Source organism: Petaurus breviceps, unplaced genomic scaffold (assembly GCF_028583685.1).
Source record: "Petaurus breviceps papuanus isolate PSGF00001 unplaced genomic scaffold, PetGlider_PUasm1.0 90842, whole genome shotgun sequence".
Taxonomy (NCBI): Eukaryota; Metazoa; Chordata; class Mammalia; order Diprotodontia; family Petauridae; genus Petaurus; species Petaurus breviceps.
In genome coordinates, this window is record NW_027187358.1 from 20,880,561 (window position 1) to 20,899,774 (window position 19,214).

At 38.3% G+C, this 19,214-nt stretch overlaps 1 protein-coding gene across 1 annotated transcript in view; it reads left to right on the plus strand.

Annotated features, from left to right (window-relative positions):
• The window catches only part of EML6 (EMAP like 6), a 323,061-nt gene that overhangs the window by 283,180 nt on the left and 20,667 nt on the right, over nt 1-19,214 (plus strand). The window contains exons 29-36 of the mRNA XM_069071721.1: nt 3,890-3,968; nt 4,556-4,685; nt 7,611-7,709; nt 8,821-8,994; nt 10,089-10,297; nt 11,953-12,110; nt 13,340-13,454; nt 16,689-16,877. Coding sequence (XP_068927822.1) covers nt 3,890-3,968; nt 4,556-4,685; nt 7,611-7,709; nt 8,821-8,994; nt 10,089-10,297; nt 11,953-12,110; nt 13,340-13,454; nt 16,689-16,877 — 1,153 coding nt within the window. The remainder of the gene's footprint in view (nt 1-3,889; nt 3,969-4,555; nt 4,686-7,610; nt 7,710-8,820; nt 8,995-10,088; nt 10,298-11,952; nt 12,111-13,339; nt 13,455-16,688; nt 16,878-19,214) is intronic.

Sequence of the window (19,214 nt, forward strand, 5' to 3'; positions counted from 1 at the left end):
CTTGACTCTAGGTAGACTAGGAAAACTGGGTAGATGCCACAGAGAGGCAGATTTAGTCTCAGTGTTCAGGGAAACTTCCCACCAACTTGGGTTGAAAGGCTGCTTGGGAATAGAATGAATATTGCATCTAGAGTCAAAGAATGTGGGTTAAAATACTGGCATTGCTGCCTACTACCTCTGTATCTAAAGCACATCATTTCCTCCTTATAGGCCTCAGTTTCCTCATCTGTAAAATGAGGAAGTGGCACTAGATGACCTCTCACTGTTCTAAATGCTGGCACAGTGAAAGCTGTGTCTACCTTGAAAGGAGTCCATGTTTTCTATTTTAGCAACAATTGATGTGGATGTCAATATCATCTCAACTATGCCCATGCCTCCTCTCCAGTATTGACTATGTCTTCCATCTCTGCATAGCCTGTGTATGTGGGCTATGGCAATCATAGGAACACTGCCTCTTCCTACTTTGGGGCTCTTAAAAGTACCTCACTAGCTCATTTACATAGGCCACATGCCCCAATCTGAAACCAGAGGAAGGCTGACTTTTGAATTACAACAATAAATTAAGCATTCGACGAAATATAGAATTAGACCCTTAGTGGCTTTTACCTGAATTTTGCTTACTTCTTCTTGTAGTCTCTATGATTTACATACCTTATTTTTTCTTCTAATCTGCCCTTCGTTTATTTTTGTTTCATTTTCTCTTGCTAAACTCTTCCTTTATCTTTCTTATCCTGAATATTTGATGAAAAAATTCTTTACATCCTTTTCCTCCTCCCTCCCTTCTCAGAGGCCCACTCTTTTTCCTGTAAAGTCCCTCTTTCTTTCTTCTTTGTCCTTCCTTTCTCAATCCTTTCCTTCCCACATATCTGAGACCCACTATTTTTCCTATAAAATCTTTCTTCCTTCCATTTTTCTTACCTCCCTTCTATTTTTTCCTTTCTTCCTTCTTCCATTCTTTCTATCCTTTCTATCTTTCCTTCTTCATCCTTCCTTCACCATAATTCTTGCCCCAGTTGTCCACTTTTGCCATTTATATGCCATAACTAAGCATATTGTTCTCCTTCGCCCTATGTGGCATTTGAAGTAACCAACTGACTACAAAAAGTTCATTGGTTTAAGTTGAGTGAATTCCCCTTACCCTACTCTACCCACCAAGAGCAGCTTTTACAAGGCCACATCTCTGGTGGAGTCTAAATCTGCAAGGATTTAGAGCCACTGAATAATTCTTAGTGTCCAGTGTTTGAAATTTTATGGATAATTGGAAAGAAGGCTTTAATACTTGTATTATGTTTTAACTTGCTTTCCTTTGGAGGCAGGGAATTGTCAAGTAAGTATTAACAGTACACTGGAAAAGCTCAGGTTTTCCATGAATATTCAGTACTAAGTTTTCATGAAGAAAAAGTCCCAAAGAGTAACTACTTATAATTTGCTTAATTTGCTACAATGCAGGTCTCTTCCCCTTACCCCTCTCATCTTCAGTTTGGAAGCAATATAGCTTTGATCATATGCTTGTGAAAAAAAGAAGAAAAAATTTCTGATATTGCTTTACATTTCAGTTTTTTAAATGAATATAAAGGTGAAAAATGCATTGAATGCCTTTGTGTGTATATATACATCCATGTATATATAAATATATGATATTTGTGCTTGTATGCATACTCTTTCTATATAGATTATATATGTATATATACACAGATATATATGTACATATATATCCACAGCCTGTGTGTTTCTTGAAAATAAACCATGTGTTTAAAACCAAATAATTCTTTACGAACCATGCCATAACCATATTGTCCTCTTGCTCTCATCACAATCCCTGGCTTGCTTTTATCATATACTTAAACATCCTTAGGTAAAAGAGTAAACCCAGGAATTTCATTTGAAAGTTCTACTAAAACAGAAAAAAGAGCAGACGTCATGGGAAGGGACAATTAATGTAGAGAAAGGAAGTGTCTAACTGTGTGAAATGGCATGCCCCCAGCATCCTGATTTCCCTCAATTTAGTTGCCAGTGACGTGAGCTGGGGATGTAGCTGTGCAGAGAATTGCTTTCTACCCATTATTTGGTGGTTACTATAGTACCATTTGGTCCAATTATCACTGACGATTACGTAATCTGTTTTGATTGAACAGTTTCAGAGAAAATAAAGGTGTCTTGTTTTCCCCAGTGGGAAAAAATGCCAAACTGTTCCAGCAAGCAAGTTGGCCTACTAGTAAACATTGGGAATTATTAGGCTAAATTATGAGTTAGATTTGAATTGAAAACAAAACCTCCATTGTACCAAACTCTCCACAGCATTCAGGAGGATGTTGTTATGTTTCTGACAACAACAATTTGTCGACGGCACACACAAAAATAACCCGAGTCCATAGGAGGCATTAGTAACTTCACGTAAAGTGTGTGGGAAGCATTGACAGAGCTTCCTTTTTTCTCCCTATTCTGTAGGCGCTTTAGTGCAGAGTTTGCCCAGTGACGCCAGGGTAGGAGCTTTCTGCATTTGTTAGACTGGTGCACTCTTTCGTTTCTGTTTTAGTCCTTTGCTGGCATGCTTGAAAAGCATGGTTTGTGCCACACAGGAATGTCTGTTCCCTTGAAAAATGCTTGTGCATGAATAAAATGATTTGCCAATGATCCTCTATACTGTACTAAGTTTCTCCCTTGGCTTTGTTTGCTGCTTACAAGGGGATCCAGGTAATATTTTCTCTTCACGTATCATAAGACTAGTTAATTGATGTATTTAGTGAATACAGAATGAGCTGAGTTAGCATTTGTACCTTTCTTCTATCTCCATCATTGTAGAAGTGAATTTTAGGAAATACCTACATTTGGATTATTGTATCTACACAGCACATTAAATATGACTCACTTTTAAGGAATCCATGATTGATTCATGGGTGAATCCCATTACAGAATATGTCAATTAATTTGTGAGAAATTTTATCCTCCAAATGGATGAATAAAATAGCTTTTGAGGAGTGCTAATGAATAACCTGACTTTGTCTGTAACAGTGTGATGTGGGCCCAGGCATGAGCTAAAAGACTATTTTGTTTGTTTGTTTAGCAAATTTGAGGGATGAATTGAGTGTCTTCTTTTAGCTAAAGTCTTCACCCAGTAGTGTAACACCCTGAGCCTCCTATAGAACACAGACAATGAGGTTTTAGCCTAGATGTTTGATGAAGCAAATTTTGATCTTTTATCTGGCATATTTTTTATGGAATAAAATTAACTTTGCCATACAACGAACTGAAATCAGGATTATTTTTTTTAATCCTCTTTACCTTTTTGGATGATTAGAATTTTATCCATATTCTACAAATATTTGGTTCTCAAAATTCCAGTGAATGCATCCCACTTGAACCTATGCCACTATCCCTAAAACAAGTAGATAAGAATAGAAATTGGAGTTTGAGACTTCCTGGAAGCAAGGAGTGTGTCCTTATGTTGATACATAGCCAGTAGGTAATGGAAAAGTGTGGTCTCTCCTCGAGTATGTTCTGCTAAAAGGAAGTCAGAGTCTCTCCATAACCACTCCTTAGTCTTATGTCAATAGCCTTTGGAAACTACATTTATTCTTTCTGACCTCTCTGAAAGAGAAATAAGAAATAATGAATAGAGATTACCTCAAGACATTTCACTTTAAAGTGAGTAGCTTAGGTATGGGGAAATCATTCCAGCCTTTACTGCCATCATTAACATTGTCTAAAGTTACTCCTACTGTGCAAAAAGGAAGATGTTCAAAAGGAAAGAGAAAGGGAGAGGAGAAAAAAATGAGATAAGTGATCTTAAAAGGCCACACACTTGCTACAGATAGTGTTCCTGAATGGGAAGATCTCTAAAAGTCCATTTGTTAACCATAATGCTTTTCTTGGCCAATGTCTGTTTTAGGCCACCAGTGAGCAGGGCAGCTCCCCAGCCAGAGAAACTACAGAAGAATAATATCACCAAAAAAAAGAAGCTGGTTGAGGTGAGGGGCTTCAGTTGTTTTGCTCTTAAATTGATAAATGCTGTCTTATTGACTTATAGTTGATGGGTTTGCTTTTTTGCATGAACAGGACAGAGAGAGGATGCCCTTGAGTTGTAACCATAGCTACTTTCCTTTAAAGTGAAAATGTATTTTGGTTAAGTTCCCAGCTTAAAAATCAAGATGGCATGTACAGTATTTTCTGCTCTGTTTGTCAGAATCAGCTGAGCACCCTTTTAAATTCATGCCATGATTCCACTTAAAGATTGTGGATATTTTATTGATATAAAACTGCATGAGACATTAGACCAGAACAGGAGAAAAACTTGATTTAAAAAAACAAGAAAACATTTTGTACTTTAACCAACAAGCTTAGTATTATAGATGGCAAAACAGAATCCTTCATTTCTCCTAAACTGTTCAAGAATGAAGTCATTTTACTGATTCGTACTCTGAACTGTCTACCAAAAAATTCTTGATGAATACTTGTGTTTTCACTTAACATTATTTTATTCTTCTATTCTCTGGTGCCTAATTGGTTTTTTTTTTTGTTTTGCTTTGTTTTGTTTTGTTTTTATCCATAAATGCAGGAACTGGCTTTAGATCATGTCTTTGGCTATAGAGGATTTGATTGTCGTAATAACCTGCATTACCTTAATGATGGTGCCGATATAATCTTCCATACTGCAGCAGCAGGCATAGTTCAGAACCTTTCCACAGGTAATTAAAAATGGAGCCCAGTTTTGGAAATTCAGAATTTACTGGGATTAAAAATGGGGCCCAGTCTTGGAAATTCAGAATTTACTGGGAAGCCAAGGCTTCATAAAATAAAACACAAACATCATTTTCAGGAATATCATTATACTTCTATTTTTGTGGTTGTCATGGGAATTAACACACTACCCCTTGCCAAATCTTCCTTTGTGTCCTTCCTTTTTGTACCAAGTTTATCCCACCCACTTTCTCTTGAAACACACTCAGAGACATTTTCAAGGCATTGAAGCCCCTTTCTTTCTGCTTTCAGTCTCAGTCCAAGTCAGCTCTTGCAACAGACCCCAGGAGGGAGAGTAATGATTCTTTTGGAATCCTTGAGAGTTCCATCCTCAGATTAGTTTGCTGAAACTAAGAGTTTCTTAGGAAAAGAGATCATATGGAAAATAATAGGAATTATTTATTTCTATCATTGTGAACAAAACAAAATTTCCCTTTATTTTATTTCCTTCATTTTTTGAGGTGAAGTATATTTAATAAAATAGCAGATCTTGGAACTTTATAATTGGGACTTTAAAGATTATCTAGTCCAATCCATTCATTTTATATATGTAGAAACTAAAACCCAAAGAGGATGTGATTTGTCTAAGATCCATCCCATAACTTTCATCAATGCACAGCCTAGAACTCTAGTGCTATGGATTGACTCCATTAATCCCTTCATCATATTGCCTTCTCAGCAATAAGGAAGGATTAATTAGTTGCAGTCAACTGACTTCTTTTCCCTCTCATTTCCTACATTTCCCTTAGTAGGCATCTGTTTGTATCTGGCAAATGGTAAATTAATGAATCAGTTTCACTTTGCATCTAAAATGATCTTCTGAGATATCAACCCTTAAAAGAGACTGTTGGGACACTTGGATCCAACATCCTAAAACTGGAGAAGTGCTCAAATACTTCTTATTTTGGAATCCTAGTTCTCTACATTTAAGGATCAAAATCAAGAAGCAGAAAGGATTTAAAGAAATTTTGTTTACCATCCAGGGAAATAGTACAGAAAGAATGCATGCTCCCCAAGAACCAGAATGCAGAAGATACCAAGCTTATATTAATTGGTGTGTGTGTGTGTGTGTGTGTGTGTGTGTGTGTGTGTTGTATGCTCCAACAGAAATGTAAGTTCTTCTTGAGGGCACGGACTCTTTCATCTCTATGTGTCTCCAATATATATAGTGCCTGGTAAGTCAAATCAAAACAAGTAAATAAATATCAAGCACCTACACATGCCAGGAACTGTGCTAAGAGATGAAGCTACAAAGAAAAGCAAAAATAGCTCCTGCTCTCAAGAAGTTCACACTCCAGGGAGATCACAGTCTAGGAATCTCACAATAGGGAGATAACAAGCAAATAAATGTGAACAAACAAGATACAGACAGCATCAATTGAAGATAATCTTCAAGAGAAGAAACTAGCAATAAGGGGATTAAGGGTAAATTCCCTGCAGCAGGTGAGATTTTATCTAGAACCCAAAGGAAGCCAGAGAAACCAAGAGCTGAAGTTGAGGAAGGAGAGTAGGCATGAGAAACCACCAAGGACAATGCTCTGAGTAGGGAAATGGAGTGTCTTGTGTGAGGAACACGGGCACCAGTGTCACCAGATAAAGAAGCAGAGAGAAAAATGTTAAGTGATGCAATGGATAGAGTACAGGGCCTGGAGTCAGGAAGACTCATCTTCCTGAGTTCAAATCCAGCCTCAGTCACTTTCTTTTTTTTTTTTTAAAGCAATTGGGGTTAAGTAACTTGCTCAAGGTTACACCGCCAGTTATTATCTCTGGGCGTGGTGCTGAGTATCTGAGCCCGGATTTGATCCAGGTCATCCCAACACTGGAGCCGGTGCTCTTACTTGCTGAGCCACCTGGCCACCCCTAAGCAATTGGGGTTAAGTAACTTGCTCAAGGTTACACGGCCAGGTGTTTCTGGGTGGGTGCTAAGTGTCTGAGCCTGGGATTCGATCTCCAGGTCTTCCCAACACTGGAGCCGGTGCTCTTACTCGCTGTGCTACCTGGCCACCCCTCTCAGTCACTTTCTAGCTGTGTGACCCTGAGCAAATCACTTAACCCAATTTGCCTCAGTTTCCTTATCTGTAAAATGAGCTGGAGAAGGAATGGCAAACCACTCTAGTATCTTGGCCAAGAAAACTCCAAATGAGATCATGAAGAGTCTGACATGACTGAAAATGATCAAGCAACAACAGAAAAGACTAGAGAGTAGGAAGGAATCAGGTTATGAAAGCTTTAATAAATACTTGCTGATTAATCAGTTAATTCTCCAGTAGACCACTTTCAAATAAGAATATGAACTTTTAAAATTAAATTTTATTGATTTCTTTTGTTTTCTATGTCATTAGAGTTTCCCTCCACCCTAGTATCCCTCCTCCTCCTAGACAGCCATCCCATATAACAAATAGTATTTTTTAAACTTTTTTTTTCCTTTTTGGAGGGAGGATGGCAGGGCAATTGGGGTTAAGTGACTTGCCCAAGGTCACAGGACTAATAAGTATTAAGTGTCTGAGGCTGGATTTGAAGTCAGGTTCTCCTGACTCCAAGGCCCGTGCTCTATTCACTGCGCCACCTAACCACCCCAACAAATAGTATTTTTAAAGAAAAAAATCAGCATAACCAATACATAGAAAAAGTCTGAAAATGTGCATTGTGTGACATCTATGAACCTTCCCCCTCTGCAAAGAAATAGGCTTGGAGTAGCCTCTCATATCTCTTCTTTTGAACCATGTTTGGAGACCATTATCTTAAACTTTGTAGTTTTACATTTATACAGTGTCACTTCTAATAATACAAAAAAAAGTGATCTTTTGGAAATGGTTGTTCTAAAAAGTCTTTTGTGTTGCTAGTAAGTCTTCTCTTTTTTTTTTTTTTTTTAGGAAGCCAGAGTTTCTATCTGGAACACACTGATGACATTCTCTGTTTGACTGTAAACCAACACCCTAAGTATAAAAATGTCGTAGCCACCAGCCAAATAGGTAGGAGATTCTCTATATTAACTGAGAAATTCTATATTTTCAAGTGCTCAGGGACATTGATTTATTGGAAATGATGGATTTTTGTTTTCATTTCATATATGGAATCTGGGTCATTGTCACGTCCCATTTTATTCTTTCTTTGTTGATTTTGTTAGTGACTTTGAACATTTTACTTAAGTATGTCTTCTGGATGGTTGGTGATTTGAAGGATCCACAATAAATATATTACTTCTTATCCAAGGGATATGTATGGACTATTTTTCAAACCGATCCAAATAGACCCAAGATATGAAATGAAAGGTTGATAAGACCTACAAACCTATGAGATTCCACTTGGCAGTGGTGCTACAATTGTAATACAGTGTTTGCTAGGGTGAGGTCTGGAGGGGGGGATAAGGAGGGGCTCATTCTGAATCTCCCCAAATCAGTGTTCCTGACACAGCTGTGCCCTGGGAACCCACCAACTACAAATGTGGACCTAACAGACTCACATTTGTTTTTCTAAAAAAATTTGTTTTCACTTGGTCATTTCAAATATAACATTTTTAGCTTAGTTCATCAATATTCCTGTTTGTTTTCATTGAGCTCATGTCCATTTTATAATTTAATTTTGTGCTTTCTGATGCTGGTGTTGAGTGCTTCAGTATTAGAAATATGACTTATTTTAGCTATTGTTTTCCCTTGGTGCTTCGTCATTGCCATTGCTCACACAATGCAGGTGATATTGTGGAAATCCCAGGTAAGGCTGTTTCATCTATGAGTAGTTTTCACCGCAAAACCCTGTCAACATTTCATGTCAGCTGGTTGTATCAAGATGAATTGAAGATACAAACCATACACCATCTCAGATTGTTTCTTTGTCTAAAATCCTCCATGACTGTTTGTCAGTTACATGGTATCTGTCTTTCCACGAGCAACAGATGTTTTCCCATTTTCTTCCGATTATTACCAGACATTTAATAGCTGTTGACTTCTTGATCTCAATATGAAATTAGAACTGCCTCTAAATTAGTCTCTTTTTTAAAATAAGGCTTCTACATAAATTTAAACCAGCAAGTGGCTTGAGCATCCTTTAACTTTAATTCTTTATTGTATTTTCTTCGATTCTCAGGAACAACACCTTCAATCCACATATGGGATGCAATGAGCAAGCAGACACTTTCAATGCTTCGATGTTTCCATGCAAAAGGAGTTAATTATATAAATTTCAGTGCTACTGGCAAGCTTCTGGTGTCAGTAGGAGTAGACCCTGAGCATACAATCACAGTCTGGCGATGGCAAGAAGGTAAAGTTAAGGCCGTGTTTTCTTTCCACTTCTAAGAACTCTGTTCAAGGAAGACTTTCTACTCCTATTTCTGGAAAAGAATTAGGAGCAAAATAACTATCTCAAGGTCACACAGAAAAATAAAGGCAAAGGCAAAAACAAAGAGAACAAGAAAAGCAAAAGTCTTTTTCTGTTTTAACTCCAACACAAGCTTAAATTACAGATTAGAATTAGAATTAGATTCTAATTGGATTAGACTCTAATTAAATTAGACTTTAGATTCCAATTAGATTCGGCAGTGGGACCCTGAAGAAGTCACTTGACCTCTCTTGGTTTTCTCATCTATAAAATGGGAATAATGATAACACCTAACTCCCATGGTATTATGACGATCAACTGTGATAACACCTTGCAAACATTAATAATAATTAATAATAATAATTGATAATAATAATTACTAGCTAGCAAAAGTGCTATATAAATGTTATTTTATAATATGTAATTATAATATAAACAATTAGAATTTTAATATAATGTAAACAATAATAACTATTATGACTATAAGCTATTATTGTTATTATAATTATTATCAGGATAGTTTTGGGACAACTGAATAGCATAGAGGATAGAGTGTCAGGCCTGGAGTCGGGAAAACCTGAGTTCAAATCCAACCTCTGCTACTAGCTGTGTGACTCTGGGCAAGTCACTTAACCTTGGTTTGCTTCAGTTTTCTCAGCTGTAAAAATAGGGATAATAACTACCTCACAGTGTTGTTATAATGATCAAACAATATATTTGTAAAGCACTTAGCATAGTGACTGGCACATAGTAAGGGATATAGAAATGTTAGCTATTATTATTATTGGTGAAATAGCATTTCCTCTTCATATAAGTTAGATCTCTTGTCTTTTTGTGATAATGGAAGAATACAACATATGCTAAATGTTAGAGGCATGACAATTACTGGTGTAGAAAGATCTTGATATGCTTGAGGAAATTCCTTCACTGCTGAGTTAAAAAGTAAAAGGCACAGAAGGTGAGATTCCCTAGGAAAGAGAGCTTTGGGTAAAGGAGGATTGAGAAACCAACCTAGCTGATGCTTCTCATTAATTCAGGTGCCAAAGTTGCCAGCCGAGGGGGCCACCTTGAGCGAATATTTGTGGTCGAGTTCCGTCCAGACTCTGACACACAATTTGTATCTGTGGGAGTCAAGCACATGAAGTTCTGGACACTGGCTGGTAGTGCCCTGCTCTACAAGAAAGGAGTGATTGGATCCTTGGAAGGTGCCAAAATGCAGACAATGCTCTCTGTGGCCTTTGGTGCTGTAAGTTCAAACGTTGCACTCTTGTGGGATGCAGGAAGGGGGAAACATGGTTTAAAACTGACCCTGTAAACAGGAGACATCTCCAAGCCTCCTAGTAATACCTCTGTCACACAGGACGTTCCTCCCAGGGCAAATGGCTTTTTTCCTTTACCTCAACTTCCAAACCTGGGTTTGCTAGTGGTACAAAGGAAAAAGTACTGACTCTGGAGTCAGGATCTGGAATCAAGTCTCACCTTAGACACTTCCAACTATGTAACAGTCTAATCTGCCTGGGTATCAGTTTCCTCATCTGTAAGGCAAGGGGGTTAGACTAGAATCTAGTCTAGGGCTTCTTAAATCTTTTCCACTTGTGACCCCTTTAATAATGTTTCAGCAGAGTTCTTCAGCATTGTGTGTGGTGTGACAGCATGCACCATGCAAAGTGTTCAGAACCAAGGCTACCGTGAAGTTGCCCAGTGCAACACAGGAAAGCACTGCCAGAAACACCTCAGATTCACTGCATATTTGATTTCTTTTTCTTTTTTGGAGGGGGGAGGGCAGGGCAATTGGGGTTAAGTGACTTGTCCAAGGTCCCATGGCTAGTAAGCCCCCACATTTGATTTTTAATTAATTTTTGGTCATTGCACATTCAGAAACCTTTTGCTGTTGCCAAATTTTTATAGGTTCGCAACCCACAGTTAAAGAAGTGCTATAACACCTGAGGTCACTTTCAGTTCCATATCTATAAAAATCATGGCAGGCAGCTAGGTGGCACAGTGAATAGAGCACTGGTCCTGAAGTCAGGAGGACCTGAATTCAAATCCAACCTCGGACACTTGACACTTAACTAGCTGTGGGACCTTGGGCAAGTCACTTAATCCCAATTGCCCTACCTTCCCCTCCTCCAAAAAGACCAAAAAAAAAATTTTTTTTTAAATTAAAAATCATACTCCTAACAAATCAGTCTGTTTAAGTTTTCTGAGCTAGTAGTTAGGAAAGGTACCAAAAGGTACACTGGGGAAAAATTATTTCCTCCATTGAACCATGATTGGCCTAATTCCCAGCCCTTTGGAGTATCTCTCTTGTCCTGAATCAGCTTCTTCTACCCAGTGGGGGCTCTGGCATGGGTTACTACCTTTCCGTAGACATAGGTGAGGGATAGGTGAGATTGGGACTGATGTGTTTCTTCAGCTAGCTGATGCTCCATTGTTGGTTATGCTCATTTTTTTGATGATCCAGGAGTGAATTAATTTACTTTATAGATTCTCCACAGAAACTATTGACTCTCAAAATGGCTTTCCCCTGTACTCTGGCATGTATCTGCGCCTTCTTCCCCTCCTGTCAGCAGGTGTCTGCTCTTGGGATGAAAATTTATTTTAATGGAAATCTGGAAAAAAAATATCATTAGCAGGAAAGACTAATGAAAATCAGCAAATGTGTAGTGCATTCCAAAATCAAATCTAAAGAATTTCTGTACTATCCATGGTTCAGGATGATTGGCATCTGTTACTTATTTGCCTTTATTATGATAGATGCTCAAGTTGAATTTTTTTCTTTTGCATTTGCTTATAAATAGTTTTGTTTTGTTACTGAAGCTGAGCAGATGAGGAACATATCTATTCAAGGCATCATGCCCATTTCTGGCATTGAAAATTGTTCATTTGTTTTGCTTCCAGAATAACCTCACTTTCACTGGCGCCATAAATGGAGATGTCTATGTCTGGAAGGACCATTTTCTTATCAGACTGGTGGCCAAAGCTCACACAGGCCCAGTCTTTACAATGTATACAACTCTTAGAGATGGACTGATAGTCACTGGTGGAAAGGAGAGACCGTAAGCTATGTATTTTCTAGAAATATGCCATTTCTGTCTGTCCCGGGGAGGTGGGTTGCCAACAACTCTCTTCCTCAAAAGTGTGGATTTTCTCTGGAGGGATGCTTACATATTAATTCTCCTGGCTCTTGTGTTCAGGAAGGAAATCTATCTCTGCTATTCTCTAAGAGGTTCCTAGATCAAATGATACATGATGATGTTAAGAGAAGAAAAGCATCACTACAGCTTGGTTTCAGAAATTTCAGATACAGATAGCTGAGTGAATAGCAGACTCTCTACATTTAAAGGGTCCTGAAAAACACTGAGGACTCCTGAAACAAATGGAATTTCTTTAGTGTTTACAATATGCTCCCTGCTGGAGCTCTTTTAAGGGTAAGAAGCATTGCGGAGAGGACAGAATTTATGAGAGGCCATAGCCTGATTTTCTAGATTATATTTTTTCTCTCCCAAAATAGAGAATATCTTTACTTAAAGTCAGAAGACTTGAGTTCAAATCTTGTCTTAGACACTTACATGGTAACTTGAAAGGGACATGAACTAATGGCAAAGTAGAACCCACAAAAAAACTTGAAGGTGGCTTTTCAGACATGCCAATTATTTATCAAAGACCAGCTGAATCAAAAATTGATCGTATATTTGCTGAAATGATTAGTAAAGGGAATGGAAAGTAGGGTGGTGTAGTGGCAACCACACTGACATACAGAGAGTGGCTGCTAGCACAGGTTCTTAGATCTGCATTCCTAGGAAAGATAGCTGTTTAAGGAGTCAGCAATCTTTTTAAAATTACTTTCACTAGTTGAGGAGAAAAATCAGTACCCTGAACTTCAGAGAAAATACAAACAGAGAAATAAATATGAACAGACAGGGTTCTGACTACCTGAATCAACTATACACCTTACATAGATCCCTTTGCATCTGAACAGTCAGGGAACTCTAAACATACCACCACTCAGAATCTCGATCAGGGAATCACAAGATCCTTCTTGTAAGCAAGCCCCCAAAGCAAAATGCCAACTCAGAGTATATATACACTTCTCAGAGCCAGAAGGCATCACAACCCTCCTGACTCAATGCCTAATTAGAAATTAGCAAAAGGTGTGAAAGCCTTCCTACAAGCAAGCCTCACTTAATGTGAGGCCCATTAATGGATGGGGAAAATCTTAAATCCCACTAACATTACTGGTGGGGATGAGGGTCTTATTCTTAGTATGCCTAATACTCCCTTTTAGAACCAAAGAAGGAGGAGCTGTGAAACTGTGGGACCAGGAGATGAAGCGCTGCCGGGCATTTCAGCTAGAGACTGGACAGCTGGTAGAATGTGTGCGCTCAGTGTGTAGAGGCAAAGTAAGTAGAGACGAAAGTAGCATCATCACCTGTCCTTCCCTTCATCCCAGGACCTCCCACTGAGGACTAAGTAAAAAAGAACCATACTTGGGTTTGCCCTCACTCAAACATAGTTGGCACTGATGCCACCAACCCCTAACTCGGGACTAGAAGATGCTTATGGTATATAAAGTGATATGGCACTCTCCATCTCAAAAAGAGACATATTTTGTTCTCATAGGTAAATAAAGATTTAGTGGAAAATAGGGGAAAGAGAGATGAGTCTCACAAACACTTATAAACTTCCCAGTCCCTCCTATTGTCCCTGAATCTATTGTGTTAGCTACAAATGATTATGGTATAATTCAGAAAGAGAAATGAATGAAAGTCAAGAAAATCTTTAGATTTTTCTGTAAGTATATATATGCACATATGATCTCTGAGCTAAAAATGACCTGAGTGGTTCAATCCTCTTAATTTATGAACAAGGAAATGTGAGACCCATAATGGTAAAGGGACTTTGCCAAGGGCATGTGGCTAGTCAATGGCAAATCTACCCAAGTCCTCCTGACTGCCAGGGCAGTATTCTTTCCATTTCTGTATTTCTGAACTTATAAACAGTTGGTGATTTTACCTTAAGCCAAATCTAGGGTCAATTTTGTACTTAATTTCATCACACAACAACAACATCACTTTAGTTTGACATAACGGGAAAAATCTGATAAAATTAGGAGCTAGGTCTTTGATCTACTGAGTGTACTCTCTAGGCCCAATGGGCTATAGCTATTCAGCCAGAGTTTCTCTGGTTTGGAGAAGGGAGGTGGTACTATATATATAATACATGAGACTAGAAAAAGATATTCTGAAATAGCAAAAAATGGATACAGTGATAGTGGTAGCCAGTTGAATCAACTTCCTAATATAGCTTGACCAATGTATTTCCTTCCTTATGAGCAAGACAACATTTAAATCATTATCAATTGTGTTGAGCACCCACTGTCTGCCAGTTCCTAAACTAGATGTTGTGGGAACATACAAAGAAAGAATCATTTACACTAAGATTCCTGCCTTGTCTTTCCACATGGAAAACTTCCTGAAAATTGTGATAGCATCCTTCTTTCTCCTTGATAACAGGGAATCTATAAGCAGGCTAAAGATATTCATAAGTATGATCAAGTAACTCAGAGAAGAGTCCCAGACTCCTTAGTTTGACACTTAAAACCTTTCACAACCTGGATCCAATCCAGTTTCCCATTCTTCCCTTTTCTGTACTCTGTGATCACATAATCATGAGTTGTCAATGTTAGAAATTAGAGTTAGAAGTTAGCTTGGTGGCCATCTACTCCAACTTACCTAGAAAAGAAAAACTCCCTCTACATTCTCTTACAGACTTTGCATGAGAGAAGACCTACTGCTTTCTAAGGCAGCATATTTCACTGTTAGATAACTCAAATTGTTAGAAAGCTTTTTCTTACAGTGAGCTTAAAATATAGATAAACTATAACTACAGCATTTCCACCCACCACTCCATCCACCCCCACTGCATCTACAGTGCTAGTTTAGGAACCCAATGAAAAAAAAAAAAGAATTAGCTGCCATGACCTATTCTTGATGAAGCCATGCTGGTTCTTTGTGACTGTTGTTTCTTTTTCTAGGTTCTAATATCTTTTCTTTAATAATATCTTCTAGAATTTTGCCAAGAATAAAAGTCAAGTTCATTGGCCTGTAATTTGAAGATTATCTCTTTTGTTTTTTGAAACTCTGGGCAATATTAACCCTTCTCCAATTTTGCAGCACCTTTCCTCTTCCCCATTATCATTCAAAAAGGATTGACAGTGATATTCACTCCTCTTGCTACTTATCAAGAGTACCTCATACTTTGTATGAGCTAGCAGCTCTCTACCAGTCATATTTATTATGTACTTTCTAGTCCTACAATATTCTTATTGGTAGAGAAAAGAGAAGCAAAACTTGGATTCAAGTCTTACCTCTAACACATACTCAGTGGTACTGGGGAAGCCACTTAGCCTCTCCTCTGATACTGGGTAGCATAATGGATAGAGGGCTGCTGGACCTGGAGTCAGGATGAACTGAGTTCAAATACTACCTTGGACACTTCTAGTTGTGTGATCCTGGGCAAGTTACTTAACTTCTGTTTGCGACCATTTCCTCATTGGCAAAATGGGGATAATAATAGTACCTACCTCCCACGGTTCTTGTGAGGATAAAATAAGGTAATATTTGTAAAACATTTTGCAAAACCTTAAGATGCTATATAAATGCTGGCTAATAATTAATAATTTTAGTCCATGAGATCCTTCCAAACTTTTCTCCGAACCCTCTGAAATCTACTTTCACAAAATCTAAGGTACATATTGGAATATTCCTAGCTTTCCTCCCTTCTCTCTCAAAAACTCTAAGATAGAGTGATCACTTCCTCTTGAGGTTCCCACCATTTCTACCTGTAACAACCAGTTTCTCCTTGGTGAGAATCAGACACCAAATGGAATTTCCCCTTTTGGCTTCTCTACTGTTTGAAGGATAATATTCTAGCCAAACTATTCCAATCATAATTTTCTGAATTCATTGAATCCTTTTCATATCATCTCCCACTTTATCCTTCTTTCCCTCCACCTATCTCCTATTGAAATATTCTGCTTCCAAACCCAATTCTAAAGTTTACCCCCTATGCTTAGCCAGAGCAATCTTTCCTTTCTCAAAACACATATTGCCTATTATATCTCCCCTAAGCCCTTAGCCTATCTAATTTACATTATAATTATTTGAATCTCTGTTTTATCTCCTCTTCTGGAGTCTCAACTCTTTGAAGGGAGGGACCCTGCTTTCTCAACTCAGATCCTTGCCCATAGTAGGCACTTAACATGTGTTTGTTGCAATGAATTTAATCAAATTGAATTGAATGTTTGGCCAATGAGGAAAAAAACAAAGAAATAAAGTGACTTATTGGTAGCAGGAAGTTAAAATATGCTACCTGAGCTATGAATAAGTGAAATGAATGGATTAAAAAAATGTTCTAGTTAGCCCAAAGAATATTAGTTGAGAAATGAAGTAGATAAGAAAACAGGAAGAAAGTGAATAATAAAGACTGGTGACTTTTTGATTTTTTTGAATGCCACTGTGAGTAATGAAGGTAGCTTTGGAGAGGGGAGGGTGAATCCTGACTTTCTCTTTTAATTCCATGGATGTTTGTTACATCTCCTCAGGTTTATTTTAGCAGCATTCTTTCTTCAACAGGGGAAAATTTTAGTAGGAACCAAAGATGGAGAAATAATTGAAGTTGGTGAAAAAAATGCTGCTTCCAACATGTTGATTGATGGACACATGGAAGGGGAGATCTGGGGTCTGGCCACTCATCCTACCAAGGATATTTTCATCTCGGCCAGCAATGATGGTACAGCCAGGATCTGGGACCTAGCAGACAAAGTGAGTAATGCTGCTTCCTTTTCCCAATGGGACTGATTTCAGAAATTGCTCCAAGGTCAAACCCCATCCAGGGTAATTCCATTGACTGGGATGTGTATGAGTGACACCAATGCTTCCCCCCTAAAGGGGACTAGTTCTTTTTTACCTTTTGCTTATTTAGGTTAAAAAAAAATACCCTCTTGGGGCGGCTAGGTGGTGCAGTGAATAGAGCACTGGCCCTAGAATCAGGAGGACCTGAGTTCAAATTCAGCCTCAGACACTTAACATTTACTAGCCCCGTGACCTTGGGCAAATCACTTAACCCCAATTGCCCTGCCTTCCCCCCTCCAAAAAACAACAACAAAATACCCTATTTTAGAAATACAACTACATTTAAGATGTAGTTTTTTTTTTTAAAAAGGTAGTCTATGTGATGATGTCTGGTGGACCACCCACAGGAGTCTATACTTGACTTGAAAAGGATAAACATTTTTATTGATGGCTTAGATGAATGAATGAAAAAGTACTTATTAGGCACTTACCATATGCTCAGAACTGTACTAAGTGCTAAAGATAGACCTACAAAAACAAAGACAGTCCCTGACCTCAAGGAACTTGCATTCTAGTAGGAGAGGCAATATCCATAGGAAAGTGTTGGTTTCCAGGGAGGAGCGCCTTAGTCAAGCCAATTATAGGGATGGACTTCAGAGGTCTGAAGGGGGAGTAGATTGACACACTCTGTCCAGGAACAATGTGACAGTTGATTTGATCATGATTCATGGTTCTAAAACTAAAGACTAAGGTGAGAAGAAAGGGTATTCACTTGGCAACAAAGTATTTAACAGATTGTGGAGTAGATGAGATGTGACCAACAAATAGAAAGTAAAGCAAATATAATGTCAGGATTTTCCTGAAATAATGGTCCAGATGAAAAGCAGTCACCAATCAGAGCAAGGAGGCCCTAAGGAAGCTGTTTCAGGAGGATTGTCTCTGACATAAAAAGAAAGATTGTCTCTGACATAGCAAGGGAATAGAGGACTTGGGATGGAGTCTGAGAGAAGGGAGTGAAATTAAGTGATAAAACCACTTTTGAAAAACATTTATAGTGATACAAGGTGGGAGAGATAGCTAATGTTGGGTAATAGATTCAGGATCCCAGAAGATCTTGAAAATCTAGAATAATAGGCCAAATCAAATAAGAAGAAATTTAGAGGTAGATTTAAAATTTCCCATCTATGTAAATTTTTATGAGAATTATCTACTCCTTCACCAAGGGTATCCTCAATAAAGGTATTACAGGAAGGCTTTCAGAAATCATTTTCCACATCAGACTATATTTTTACCATCACATGAACAACTGAAAGAATACAAGATCCCCACGTGTTTATTGTTTATTTAGCATAACAAATTTGTTGTGATTTGTTAGAACAAAACACCTTAAATATCTCTTACAACAAAGTATGTCCCATCCATCCATCAAAATTATTCAAGATTCCTCAAAAGATAACCTTGAGTAACAAACATTTGTCATTAAATACAAGGTGAGAAATAAAATGAGATGTATTCTTGCCAAAGGGGTTTTGCCAGAATTTCTTACCGTAGAGGAGATCTAGCACAGAGTCCAAATTGATGTGGGTTTCCTTATAGATGGTGAGGGCTTCCAGATGTTCCTCTTAGTGGATGACAGTGCTGGTTGCATCAAGCCCTGGAATATTGTAGAGCATCCTGAAAGAGATTTGTAACCATGTAAAAAGTATTGTTGTATAGTTATGAGTTGTGGAACAACACTATGTTTTGCAAAGAATGAAAAAGGAATTTTGCTCAGATGGCAATGAACAGGCATGTGGGTGGGTGTGCTCAGACTGTAGCAATGCAAAATAAGGAAATATAAAGAAGGACCAAAGTAAAGCATGTCATCAGAAAAATAAGATTTTTTAAAATGGACTGGTCACCTGGTGAATACAAGAGATGACCAATGGATAGCCTGGGTGATAGCCTCATGATGTCAAGAAAAATTGAGGAAGGACCTTGGCATTGGATGGACCCCCAACTTCTGGAAGGATATAGACAAAGGCAGAAGGAAGGAAGGAGAGAGTAAGAGAGGGAGAGAGGGAAGTAAAGGAGGAAGGAAGGAAGGAAGGAAGGAAGGAAGGAAGGAAGGAAGGAAGGAAGGAAGGAAGGAAGGAAGGAAGGAAGGAAGGAAGGAAGGAAAGAAGGAAGGAAGGAGGGAAGGAAGGAAGGAAGGAGGGAGGAAGGAAGGGGAAGGTAGGGAAGGAGAGAGGAAGGAAGGGAAGAAGAGAAGGGAGGGAATGAAGGAAGGAAGGAAGGAAGGAAGGAAGGAAGGAAGGAAGGAAGGAA